Source organism: Rana temporaria, chromosome 8 (genome assembly GCF_905171775.1).
Source record: "Rana temporaria chromosome 8, aRanTem1.1, whole genome shotgun sequence".
NCBI classification, from domain to species: domain Eukaryota; kingdom Metazoa; phylum Chordata; class Amphibia; order Anura; family Ranidae; genus Rana; species Rana temporaria.
In genome coordinates this window covers 155,166,501-155,179,977 of record NC_053496.1, presented here as the reverse complement: position 1 = coordinate 155,179,977, position 13,477 = coordinate 155,166,501, and the positions used below count along the sequence as shown (strand labels likewise).

Below are 13,477 nucleotides of genomic sequence, written 5' to 3'. Positions count from 1 at the left end.
GTAATGTGAGCGATCCTCCAAACACTATTTCTACTTAAAAACAGACATTCTCTCAGAATAAGAAATGAAGTGAGTAGAAAATACGAGGAGATTAAATACATGTGGTGGGGGGTGTAGAGGAAGTATTCGTATGATGTAGTAGGGAGGAGATAGTATGGAGCTCTTTGTGAGGAGGATGTGGTGGCTCTGAGAAGAGCCTTTGTTTTGTGTGTCGGAGGGGGTGATGAGGATGTCGGCGGAGTAGATTATGCCCTCTCTCCACGGATGCGGCGTGCCAGCTGTATGTCTTTGGGCATGATGGTGACCCTCTTGGCGTGGATGGCGCAGAGGTTGGTATCCTCGAAGAGTCCTACGAGATAAGCCTCGGAGGCCTCCTGCAGAGCCATGACGGCGGAGCTCTGGAAGCGCAGATCGGTCTTGAAGTCCTGGGCGATCTCTCGGACGAGGCGCTGGAAGGGCAGCTTGCGGATGAGCAGCTCGGTGGATTTCTGGTAGCGTCGGATCTCTCGGAGAGCGACGGTGCCGGGCCTGTAGCGGTGAGGCTTCTTGACTCCGCCGGTGGCCGGGGCGCTCTTGCGGGCGGCTTTGGTGGCCAGCTGCTTGCGGGGAGCTTTCCCTCCGGTGGACTTACGAGCGGTCTGCTTGGTTCTTGCCATGGCTGATGAAACACAAGTGTGATAGAATACGGGCTGTGCGGCGCCTATTTATACACATCACTGTCTTCTGATTGGAGAACTAACTCACACCCCTTTTCATGATTGGTTTACTTAAAACCCGCGGCATTTTTAAAATGCCCGCCAAGATCTGCCCGTTATCTGTGTTAGAGTTACCTTCTTTGTGTGGGGTTGGGAGTTCCCTCCACATCATACAATGTGTACGAATTAGGAGCTCTGACATTGGACTGATTGTCTCCATAATACAGTAATTGAGACAGAAAATCCTCCTCCGATCTCACTGATCGGATAATTCCGTGGTTTGTGAATAACAGGTAGAAAGGTGACTTGTACAGCTTGTTCTATTCAGCACAATGATGTACTAACATGGAGGGGACAGATCGCTGAGCAGACAATGAGTTGTCTCCCCCCAGCTCCGGACAGATCCGGGATGGTGCATCATTATTTCTAGATGGTCCATGTGGATCAGGATTACACCATGAACTCCTATTGCTGGATTTACATTCCCCTTTCAATCTATTCCCCATGTAAACATTCTAAACGGTGTGCCGCTAACTCCTACCGGGGGATTTGAGGGAATGGACGCAGCGCGACATCTAGATGTCATTATCAATCCTATCAATGTACATTAAGGTTTTATTTGTCAAACAATGCACCAAAAACATTATTTGAACTATAATTCTCATGATATCATGTCAACATTAGGAGGTGACAGCTCTGATATGTAGTACACGGGTGGCTCTAAGAAGAGCATGTGTGTCCTGTTCGGATGATGGGGATTTGCTTGGCGCTGGTGTACTACATTATTATACAGGATTTATATAGCGCCAACAATTTGCACAGCTCTTTACAATAAAAAAAAAAAAAAGTCTGACAGTACAATCACAATGCAGCTCAATACAAACGGAATACGAGGGCCCTACTAATTGAGCTTGCAATGTAAAGAAATATGTTCAAAATCAAAGATTAGAGACTCCTTCTCAGTGTAAGAATCAGAAACATTGAGAATGGATCATTTGTGCCCAATATTTCAGTAAATTAGATGACACAGGCAGTCTATCCCCCGATTTAAGGCGAGTCGATGATTGTGTGTGTATATGTATTATATTTGGACTCCCATAAAGGAAGTTGATGCTGTATAACACAAATACATCACAAGGGACATCTCAATTGGTAAATATTCTGAGCAGATGATCCTTAAACTATTCCTAATATGTAAGAATCCCCCTGTATATGTGTCTCCGATTTGTGAAAAGTTTCACGATTTGTGAAAAGTTTAAGATCATTTATAAAACGGAAAACAAACTTATCGGTCAAAAAGTATGCAATGAAAAGATATTATAGGATGTGTACTATAAAAATCCGCTTTCTAGTTTCGGAAAATAACTCCCATGTATTCCCTGTCCAACACTGACACCTAGTGGTGATAAAATGCAAGCCTTTTACACGGGAAGATATTGGATGGTTTTTGTTCCCACTAGCCGACAATATTCATGTAAAAATTAGATGTTCCGGCTATCCATTCTACAGAACGGGGCAAAAAAAAAAAAAAAAAAACCTGGAATTCCTCAATAAAGGAAATCTGGAAGAATAGATGGTATTCGGATGGATTTATTCTAAAACATCCACAAATGTATAACTCCGTCAGATTACACAAACATGATTGATATCATACAATTAGTTTATTTTTCACCAATGTGTAGAATCTCTAATTGATACAATGTGATGAGAGCTCATTGATGGAAATGGTGGGTGGCTCTTAGAAGAGCCTTTGTGTCTTGTGTTGGGATGATGATGATGGGGGGATTACTTGGCGCTGGTGTACTTGGTGACGGCCTTGGTGCCCTCGGAGACGGCGTGCTTGGCCAGCTCTCCGGGCAGGAGGAGGCGGACGGCGGTCTGGATCTCCCGGGAGGTGATGGTGCGGCGCTTGTTGTAATGAGCCAGGCGGGAAGATTCTCCGGCGATGCGCTCGAAGATGTCATTGACAAAGGAGTTCATGATGCCCATGGCCTTGGAGGAGATGCCGGTGTCGGGGTGGACCTGCTTGAGCACCTTGTACACGTAGATGGCATAACTCTCCTTCCTGCTCTTCCTCCGCTTCTTGCCATCCTTCTTCTGGCTCTTGGTGACGGCTTTCTTGGAGCCCTTTTTGGGCGCCGGGGCGGACTTGGCTGGTTCAGGCATTATTAGGGTTAATGGTATTTTCTCTGTGAAGGGAAAGTGTGCTGGAGCCGCCCTCGTGTGCTGCTTATATAGGCGTCCTATGCAAATGAGTCCACACCCCTCCTCACTCTTCTATTGGAGGATTCAATCATGTGATGGAGAGTGACGTCATGGTTTCCTACCTTCTATTACAGATTGGTCTAGAGACAAGTCTTAACGCTATTGGCTGGATTCAAACGTGACCAATCGCAGCGTGTGACGTCGGAGCACTGAGTGTATAAATGAAGGGGAGTGATCTGTGGTGTGATATTCTCCATTGAATAACCCAATCATCCACTTACAATGTCAGGACGCGGCAAACAAGGAGGCAAGGTTCGGGCTAAGGCCAAGACACGCTCATCCCGGGCTGGTCTGCAGTTCCCAGTCGGTCGTGTTCACCGTCTGCTCAGGAAGGGTAACTATGCCGAGCGGGTCGGCGCCGGAGCTCCAGTGTATCTCGCCGCCGTCCTCGAGTATCTGACGGCTGAGATCCTCGAGCTGGCCGGCAACGCCGCCCGCGACAACAAGAAGACCCGCATCATCCCCCGACACCTCCAGCTGGCTGTCCGCAACGACGAGGAGCTCAACAAGCTGCTGGGCGGCGTCACCATCGCCCAGGGAGGAGTGCTGCCCAACATCCAGGCCGTGCTGCTGCCCAAGAAGACCGAGAGCCACAAGGCCACCAAATCCAAGTAATCCCGATCACTTCATTCCCCTCCATTACCCAACACAACAAAGGCTCTTCTCAGAGCCACCCACCTCGCCATACAAAGAGCCCGACACATGTACATTGTGTTTCTTTTTTCCTATTCTCAGATACACAATTCACTCTAAAAAGCAAACATTTTGTATTCTTCACACTTCTCTACAATAACTAACTAATAAAGTAGGAAGATTCGGCATTATTATACCCCCTCCATATAAAGACACCCATACATTGTTATCGGGAGATCTGATTGTATGTTCTCTCATTTCATGGCAGTTTATAGAACAAAGTGATGTGATTACAGGGAATGATCTTCAATGCTCTCCGTCCTTCAGTGCTGACGGATGATTTGATTTCATTCCATGCATGCTAAACAAGAATACTTCCAACTAAGAAGCGACACAGATCTCCTTCACCTCCTTCAGAGTCACCAGAAGAAAAAGATCTAAAGGAATCTCCAACAACTGTGATTTGCTCAACGTTCTAATTCTGTCGTAGAAATGTATCTCAGGAATTCAATAGACTGTTACAGTCATCTCAGATCCACTCAGCCGACCCTTCCGGGAACATTGATCAACTTGGTCCCCTTCATTTCAGTGGAATTATTTACCAATAATAAGAAATACGTTGGAAATAATAATTTCCGAATTGTTTTGGTTTGACATCAGAATACAGAATCCGCCCTGCTATAGAGATGAATGGAAAGTCTACCGAACAAGTGTTTTCTGGGGTGAGAACAGATCTCGGAATACATTTCTATGGAGTCCTCATAAAAAGACAGAATTACTGGCTGATGGAGGAACCGCCCACAGCTGTGATTGGCTCGGTTTTTAAATTTGCCCGCCTGAATTGTGTAGATCGTTACAGATAAATATTCATCCCTCTTATACCGCCAAAACCTACACCGAGGAGATGATCGGATGAGACATTTACCGGAGAAATATGCGCTCTAATTTGCATTAGTCCGGAATGATTAGGAAATAATTCTGTTTGTTACTCAACCATGAGAAAACACTTCTATATGTTCTCAGAATCCAGGATCTCATCACTGCTTCACACAAAATATGAAAGAGACATGTCTTCTATTATAGATCTCTACTTTTCTATATGATGGAGAAATTAAGTCATGATCACATACAGATCTGATCATGAAATGTCACTGACTGATATTTATTTGTCGCTTTCAGACATTTATCAGTGAAAGATTGTCCTCATATCCCAACCAGAATATGTATAACAATAAATACATAGTAACCATGACACCGATAAATATGTACAATGAATGCATACAAAAGGATATCTATATAGATAGATATCGAGCCCTTTCCAACTATATCAAGCGCTTATGAATTGGTAAAATCCGATATATCTTAAGTGAGTAATAATCAATATTAATGACCATTAGGTTAAAAAGCAGCTTCTCTATAAACCTACCAAATTCTTAAACGTGTAATAAAACACACAAAAATGCAGCGCTAAAAGTATCAAACAATATTAAATGATGTGCGTTGACGGAACCAATATCTTAAGTGTACTTTTAGTTCCATCAATGCACACTTGCTATTTGATATAGGCTGATGCTGTTTTATTATATTTAATGAATAAAGTAAATATTTCACGTCTGAACTAAAGAATCAGATCAATTCCCACTTTGTAACACGCACTCTGCCAGAGGTTTATAAGGTTCTGAGAATGTGAAATACTAATATGCTGTGGTATCCCCGTATATATGTTTCTTTTTCAGAGTAATATATATATATATATATTTTTAAACATTAAATTATTATTGACAAATTCATATATCTGATGATTGGATAAAAATTTCTGTTGCCTTAATATTTTTCAGAACAGCAGAATGTTTAGCAGCGTTACACATGGGGAAAAAAAAAACATTCTGTGTAATGAATGGGTGTGACTCCGCCTTTTCTCAGCATGGTTTCAATCAGGTCCGCACAGTCTCTATAAAAGGAGAGCGGACAGTCGGCTAATCTCAGTTCTTTGTACTTTCAGAGAAGCGTAGTCATGTCTGGTCGCGGTAAAGGAGGGAAGGGTCTGGGGAAAGGAGTAGTGATGGGAAGTTCGATTCTTTTAACTGAATCGGTTCATTTCGAGTCACTCACTGAAATGAACCGATTCAATGAATCGATTCTTCGATTCACTTGCTGAGTCTACTGACAAGCAAGTGAACCAAAGCTCTCACTCAACCTTAAATGATTAGAATCAGAAGAACGATTCTTCACAGAAGGTTTGCAGGTCCTGGGGACATTTACTTGTATTTAGCTCCTTGCTCAGAGCACAATCCTATTGTATCAGACCACAATTTGTCAGATTAGACAGCGTCCTCAATTTTGGTGACGCACAAAAAGCTGTGTAAATTAAAAGCAGGTTTTTGTGCATGTGATGGGCCAACTTCAGGTAACATTGCTCGCCATCATATTTTTCCGTAGTCTTCACAGCGCATGCCCAGGGAAAAATTATCGCATTTTACTAGCGTGGGCGGGCAAAGTACCCACGGTAGTAAAATCCAATCGTTCGGCTCCTTTCACGCTTGTGCGACTTGAAAGTTGTGCAATTTTTGCCACAAATTTTACAGTGACTTTGATGCGATTTTGATGCGACTTGAAGCAATACGTATATAATGTTGAGGTTTCTGCCTCAAGTCACATCAAATTCGGACCAAAGTAGTGCAGTGACTACTTTGAAGTCGCTGCGACTTGAAGACACACAGATATGGATGGCACTCATTGGAAATCATGGGGTATCACTTGTCATGTGACTTTGTAGTCCCAAGTCGCACAAGTGTGAAAGGGGCCTCATTATGCACTGTAAAGACTACGGACAAATCTGATGGCTAGCCATCCTAACTGTGACGTTGGCCAATCAGAATGCAGTTCACATGCACAAAACCCTGCTTTTCGTTTACACAGCTGTTTGTGCGTCACCGTAAGTGGCAATATTGGCTGATCCTATAGATTGCTTGATCTGACAGAACACCTGCTACCCAGGTTACTGAGCACAATCCTATACTCATATGATCATATAACACACCCCAGAAGCAATAAAGAGAACCTGTCACTTCAAAAAAACTATCACATAGGGCACGGATGCTCAACCTGTAGCCCTCCGGCTGTTGCAGAACTACAAGTCCCATGAGGCATTGCAAGGATGATAGTTACACACATGTCTCACAAAGGCAGAGGGATGATGGGACTGGTAGTTCCACAACAGCTGGAGGGCCACGGGTTGAGCACCCTTGACATAGGGGCTTGTTAAGTGAAAAAATAAACAAAATAACTAAAACCATCCCCACTGACCCCGATATCTACATATGAATAAACGTGCGTAGGGCATGCATGTGTACATAAACGATAATTGCTTCACACGTTAGATGTCACCACAAACATCAGAGTGACTGCAATAATTCTAGAAATAAAATGTATGGTTAATGAATGTCCTGTACTACCTGTTATGACTACCTATATTACAAAGTGCCCCAAAGGGGTTTCTTTATTGTGTAATGAAAAAAAAAAAAATCAGTTAAACAGCTACTAAATTAGACACATGTCCCAGAATGGATGTCTGTCCCTTTTAACATACATATCTCCTTTAGGATAAGCCAACTAAATACTAAAGGGTTAAAGAATGAATCTGAATGAGGAGATCTTCTTATCCTGACTCTTTGTCCCCTCTGTCTTTAAAGCAGTCTGCAATGTATTTCTGCTACCTGATCATTGATTTACTGGTGGTGACTCGTGGTATTTCAGTGTACTGTATTCTAACAACTCGTATGATTCTTCAACTCAGTAACTCATATGGTTCTTCAACTCACTCAGTAACTCGTACGGTTCTTTAACCCATATGATTCTTTAACTCGTTTGGTTCTTTAACTCGGTGTACTGTGTACTCATGACTGACTTGTATGCAGTTCCCGAGTGTCTCTGTGCCTTGAGCTGATTGGTTGCAGGGAGGGGCCAAGCTCCCTGCACTCTAGGATCATATTACCAGGCCTGCTCTGCTATGCTTTGTATTGAGTGCAGAGAACCATTCCAAACGATTCAGTTCACTCAGATGAATCGATTCACTCAGTTCACTGAAAAGAACCGATTCAAAAGAACGATTCGTTCATGAACTGGACATCACTAGAAAGGAGGCGCTAAGCGGCACAGGAAGGTGCTCCGGGACAACATCCAGGGCATCACCAAACCCGCCATCCGACGTTTGGCCCGCAGAGGGGGTGTCAAGCGCATCTCCGGACTCATCTATGAGGAGACCCGCGGAGTGCTCAAGGTTTTCCTGGAGAATGTCATCCGCGATGCCGTCACCTACACCGAGCACGCCAAGAGGAAGACCGTCACCGCCATGGATGTCGTCTATGCTCTCAAACGCCAGGGGCGCACTCTCTACGGATTCGGAGGCTAAACCCTCATGAACACCTACCCACTTCCCCTACACAAAGGCCCTTCTCAGGGCCACCCACCTTCTCATACAAAGTGCTGTCTATAGATTTATCTGTACATTTCTCCCCGAGTTTTAAGTTTCTAGCAATTTTAGGGGTGATCTTGAGGAGATTGCATAGTATGTGGCCAGGATTTAGAATGTCCACACATTTTGATGGTATAATATTTTGTATTCAAACAATTAAGTTGGACATGTCTGCTGGACATGAATCGTAAAATAGTTCTAGATGAAAAATACCGGGTAAGCGCTATAGAGTACTAAAGGGAAATATTCGTAATACTCATTTGTCACAAAGTATTTAATTCCCCCAGTAAGAGACATGATGATTGTATAGATATCGTCCATTCATCTATTTCCTGGTCAGATCCGGAGCTTTGATCGTTCTGCTACTCTGGCGGGAAATTTAAACATTCAAATCGAAGCCGAGCCAATCCCAGTTCTGGACGTTTCTTGAACCCTTTCTTTGTTAGACTAGGAATGTGATTAGAACACACATGGATCTCTCACCCCCTTTCCTGCAGAAAGAACACACGAGATGGAGTGGGGGGACTAGAATTCTGGATGATCTCGTTACACCTTATTACATGTACCGACTAGTATATTACATCGATTGGAAGCACCATTTACATTTCTCTTTATATGGGAAGGTGGGTGTCCCCGAGTCCTCTCTAACATCAAACACTGGTAATTGTCTGATTTAGATCTGTATTAAATTCAGGATTGGAATTGGGGCTATTTAAATACATTGTAGTCAGACTTTCTACAGGTTTCTGGGTGTCTCCGGTTTATCTTCTATCATCCGGATTCTCTATGCATTGCGGAGATCATCTCCAAATTCTGACTGTATACATTCCTCTATTCTTCGCCTTGTATTGAACACAAAGTTATACCCTGACTGACCACTAGGTGGCAGCGCCGAGTAAACATTTACGCCGCACTCAGAAGCATTGTTAGAATTTCAGATCCGCCACAATCTCCCGCCTTACATTGTAACTTTATATGAAATCGCAACCAGGGAAGATACAATAGAAGAGTTCTTAACCCATAACACAACGTAACGGGAGATTTCCCTTAGACATATTGTTTCAATGTTATATTCACCACCATATCCCGGCTATTACTTTATCTGATATTACAATTTGGAAAAAAAAAAAAAAAAAAAAAAAAAACGTGTATAAAATAACATTCTAGGTCTGTAGCTCATAACGCATCGGGAATGGCAGCAGGAAAATTAGCTCATTCAAATCCTATGATTGTGTCAATTAATTTCCAATCCTCTCAGTGCTATGAGATCGCAGAACTCAATAAGATAATTGATTTATGAATATATCTCTAGAAGATCATTGTACATATTGGGGAGGGAATAAACTTGTTCCTTGTATTTCTAAGTAATAAAACAAATGCATGCCTGGGTAATGCCTAAATGACACACACTTTAACCACTTTAGCCCCGGGCCTGTTTTTCAGAGTCGGTGTTTACGAGACAAAACCATTTTTTTTTGTATTTATATTATTATTTATATTATATTTATATTGTTTAATTTCAGAATAAAATCGTTTTTCTCTCTGCCCGGGAAACACAACAAGAGAGAGAAGATTCACCAACTCAGGAGTGACAGTCAGTGGGCGTGTCGTATGTGCGACCAATAGCAGTACAGACTAAAGCTTTGTACCAACCAATAGCAGTGCAGAACGTCTTTATATAAGCCTGAGCGGCGCAACCAATTGTATCTATTTGTACTTTTGCAAAATCATGACAGAGACTGAAAGCGCCCCAGCCGCCGCTCCTCCAGCGGAGCCCGCCGCCAAGAAGAAGCCGGCTAAGAAGGCCGGAGGAGCCAAGAAAGGCAGCAAGAAGCCGTCCGGTCCCAGCGTGTCCGAGCTCCTCCTCCAAGCAGTGGCCGCTTCCAAAGAGCGCAGCGGGGTCTCCCTGGCCGCCCTCAAGAAGGTCCTGTCCGCCGGAGGATACGATGTGGAGAAGAACAACAGCCGCCTCAAGGCCGGCATCAGGGGGCTGGTGACTAAGGGGAGCCTCGTCCAGGTCAAAGGACATGGCGCCTCCGGATCCTTCAAGATCAACAAGAAGCAGCAAGAGGGCGACAAGGCCAAGAAAATCGCCAACAAGAAGCCATCGGCTGCGGCCAAGTCCCCCAAGAAACCTGCGGCAGCCAAGAAGCCGGCCAAGTCCCCCAAGAAGAAAACCCCCACCAAAGCGGCCAAGAGCCCCAAGAAGGTCGCCAAGAGCCCCAAGAAGGCCGCCAAGAAACCGGCAAAGCCTGCAGCTGCTCCCGCCAAGAAGGCGACAAAGAGCCCCAAAAAGCCCAAAGCTGCAGCCAAGCCGAAAAAAGTCGCCAAAAGTCCGGCTAAGAAGGCGGCTAAGCCTAAGACAGCAGCCAAGCCCAAGAGGGCCGCTCCGAAGAAGAGATAAAGGCAGCAGTAGCCGGACACCCCCCTCATCTCCACCCCACACAAAGGCTCTTCTCAGAGCCACCCACCTCCTCCTAACAGAGCCGCACATACCTACCTACACTCACTAGGAGCCATATAGATTTTGCACACGGTCTAGATGAGATCGCATGTTCCCATCACACATTGTACATTTGTCCCTTGCAGAGAATCTCAGATTTGATATGATAAATCGCACAAAGATTACTAGAGATCCCTCCTGATATAAAAAAGGTTTTCTGGGCCCCTGCAACGATCAATTTCACGTGAAGATCAGAGCCCTGGAGATCCCCGCCCACTGCCTGGTATCTGGGGGGGTGTATTATTCACACTTCCTCTTTCTAGATGGTTGTTCAGGATCTTCAATATTTCATGTGATCGGTATAAGGGGAATCCTTGTACTGATCGGGCATGTTAGAATGATCAGCAAAAAAAAAAAAAAACATTGTGTTATGCGGAGAAGGGACTCTTCGCTGTCATAGAATTCCATATGTTCTCCTAAAAAGAATATGAAGATGATTAGCAGCCCCGATGTCACATTTGGATTGAAATTTTATCTCCCGGCTCCCCATAAAATGACATACATGGTCTTATTCGCCAACACAGGAACCACAAGAGGCTGTGATTGGCTGATCAGACTATTTTCAAATTGCACAGCGATGACATTTCGGGGGGCAGAGGATGGTGTTGTGCACTCACAGTACTGATCACTATCTGGTGATTGGCTGACATGAAAAAAAAAACAATGGTTTGATGCTTGGAATGAGAAATCTACAACTCTCTACAGGGTGCCAATCATAGTCTTCTGTAGATAATGTGAAGAGAGTGTAAGATGTGCTGATGGGAAGGTGTAACAATGTCACCTGAGCGTGTGAGAGGGGAGATTGGAGAATGGCAGAGGAGAGATTCCTGTGGTAGAAAAATATCTTCATGCAGCAGAAAAATGAATATGGAGTGTGCGATTTAATACTAGTCAGTTGTATCATTTATACACCCGAGCTGAGAAATAGGTGATCTCGGGATCTGTTTACAGGAGGGGGAGGGGTGACTTTGTATTTATCTTGAACAGGTTATGTTTCCCCGATCTCCTGGCAATGATGAGAGAAGTACAGAGATGTGAACAGAATCTTTCTAGGAACTTGTTTTGTTTTCCTCTGCTACATATTGTTACATTGTATTATGTTGGGAACAGAGCGGCGCGAGAAAAGATCTCCTTCTTAGAGAGGTGTGAATTGTTACATTGTAAAGGTTTTAGAGATATTAGAGATGAGTGCAGAGATGAATGAAGTAATGTGAGCGATCCTCCAAACACTATTTCTACTTAAAAACAGACATTCTCTCAGAATAAGAAATGAAGTGAGTAGAAAATACGAGGAGATTAAATACATGTGGTGGGGGGTGTAGAGGAAGTATTTGTATGATGTAGTAGGGAGGAGATAGTATGGAGCTCTTTGTGAGGAGGATGTGGTGGCTCTGAGAAGAGCCTTTGTTTTGTGTGTCGGAGGGGGTAATGAGGATGTCGGCGGAGTAGATTATGCCCTCTCTCCACGGATGCGGCGTGCCAGCTGTATGTCTTTGGGCATGATGGTGACCCTCTTGGCGTGGATGGCGCAGAGGTTGGTATCCTCGAAGAGTCCTACGAGATAAGCCTCGGAGGCCTCCTGCAGAGCCATGACGGCGGAGCTCTGGAAGCGCAGATCGGTCTTGAAGTCCTGGGCGATCTCTCGGACGAGGCGCTGGAAGGGCAGCTTGCGGATGAGCAGCTCGGTGGATTTCTGGTAGCGTCGGATCTCTCGGAGAGCGACGGTGCCGGGCCTGTAGCGGTGAGGCTTCTTGACTCCGCCGGTGGCCGGGGCGCTCTTGCGGGCGGCTTTGGTGGCCAGCTGCTTGCGGGGAGCTTTCCCTCCGGTGGACTTACGAGCGGTCTGCTTGGTTCTTGCCATGGCTGATGAAACACAAGTGTGATAGAATACGGGCTGTGCGGCGCCTATTTATACACATCACTGTCTTCTGATTGGAGAACTAACTCACACCCCTTTTCATGATTGGTTTACTTAAAACCCGCGGCATTTTTAAAATGCCCGCCAAGATCTGCCCGTTATCTGTGTTAGAGTTACCTTCTTTGTGTGGGGTTGGGAGTTCCCTCCACATCATACAATGTGTACGAATTAGGAGCTCTGACATTGGACTGATTGTCTCCATAATACAGTAATTGAGACAGAAAATCCTCCTCCGATCTCACTGATCGGATAATTCCGTGGTTTGTGAATAACAGGTAGAAAGGTGACTTGTACAGCTTGTTCTATTCAGCACAATGATGTACTAACATGGAGGGGACAGATCGCTGAGCAGACAATGAGTTGTCTCCCCCCAGCTCCGGACAGATCCGGGATGGTGCATCATTATTTCTAGATGGTCCATGTGGATCAGGATTACACCATGAACTCCTATTGCTGGATTTACATTCCCCTTTCAATCTATTCCCCATGTAAACATTCTAAACGGTGTGCCGCTAACTCCTACCGGGGGATTTGAGGGAATGGACGCAGCGCGACATCTAGATGTCATTATCAATCCTATCAATGTACATTAAGGTTTTATTTGTCAAACAATGCACCAAAAACATTATTTGAACTATAATTCTCATGATATCATGTCAACATTAGGAGGTGACAGCTCTGATATGTAGTACACGGGTGGCTCTAAGAAGAGCATGTGTGTCCTGTTCGGATGATGGGGATTTGCTTGGCGCTGGTGTACTACATTATTATACAGGATTTATATAGCGCCAACAATTTGCACAGCTCTTTACAATAAAAAAAAAAAAAAAGTCTGACAGTACAATCACAATGCAGCTCAATACAAACGGAATACGAGGGCCCTACTAATTGAGCTTGCAATGTAAAGAAATATGTTCAAAATCAAAGATTAGAGACTCCTTCTCAGTGTAAGAATCAGAAACATTGAGAATGGATCATTTGTGCCCAAT

General features: G+C 44.3%; 6 protein-coding genes across 6 annotated transcripts in view; 3 read left to right on the top strand and 3 right to left on the bottom strand.

Annotated features, from left to right (window-relative positions):
* Window positions 1-13,477, bottom strand: part of LOC120909238 — a 107,103-nt gene that overhangs the window by 69,779 nt on the left and 23,847 nt on the right. Inside the window, exon 2 of the mRNA XM_040320961.1 lies at window positions 12,099-12,475. Within this exon, the coding sequence (XP_040176895.1) occupies window positions 12,099-12,475 (377 nt within the window). The remainder of the gene's footprint in view (window positions 1-12,098; window positions 12,476-13,477) is intronic.
* LOC120909225 (histone H3) lies at window positions 179-692 on the bottom strand. The gene has a single exon (XM_040320948.1). The coding sequence runs from the start codon at window positions 654-656 to the stop codon at window positions 246-248; it is 411 nt and encodes a 136-aa protein (XP_040176882.1). The 5' UTR covers window positions 657-692; the 3' UTR covers window positions 179-245.
* Window positions 2,424-2,891, bottom strand: LOC120909233 (histone H2B 1.1). Its single transcript, XM_040320955.1, has one exon. It carries the CDS (start codon window positions 2,859-2,861, stop codon window positions 2,481-2,483), a length of 381 nt encoding a protein of 126 aa, XP_040176889.1. The 5' UTR covers window positions 2,862-2,891; the 3' UTR covers window positions 2,424-2,480.
* Window positions 3,139-3,637, top strand: LOC120909227 (histone H2A type 1). Its single transcript, XM_040320950.1, has one exon. It carries the CDS (start codon window positions 3,183-3,185, stop codon window positions 3,573-3,575), a length of 393 nt encoding a protein of 130 aa, XP_040176884.1. The 5' UTR covers window positions 3,139-3,182; the 3' UTR covers window positions 3,576-3,637.
* On the top strand, window positions 5,545-8,061 carry LOC120909237 (histone H4). The gene is made up of 2 exons (XM_040320960.1): window positions 5,545-5,647; window positions 7,733-8,061. Exons 1-2 carry the CDS (start codon window positions 5,608-5,610, stop codon window positions 8,002-8,004), a joined length of 312 nt encoding a protein of 103 aa, XP_040176894.1. The 5' UTR covers window positions 5,545-5,607; the 3' UTR covers window positions 8,005-8,061.
* Window positions 9,760-10,537, top strand: LOC120909224 (histone H1B-like). Its single transcript, XM_040320947.1, has one exon. It carries the CDS (start codon window positions 9,797-9,799, stop codon window positions 10,469-10,471), a length of 675 nt encoding a protein of 224 aa, XP_040176881.1. The 5' UTR covers window positions 9,760-9,796; the 3' UTR covers window positions 10,472-10,537.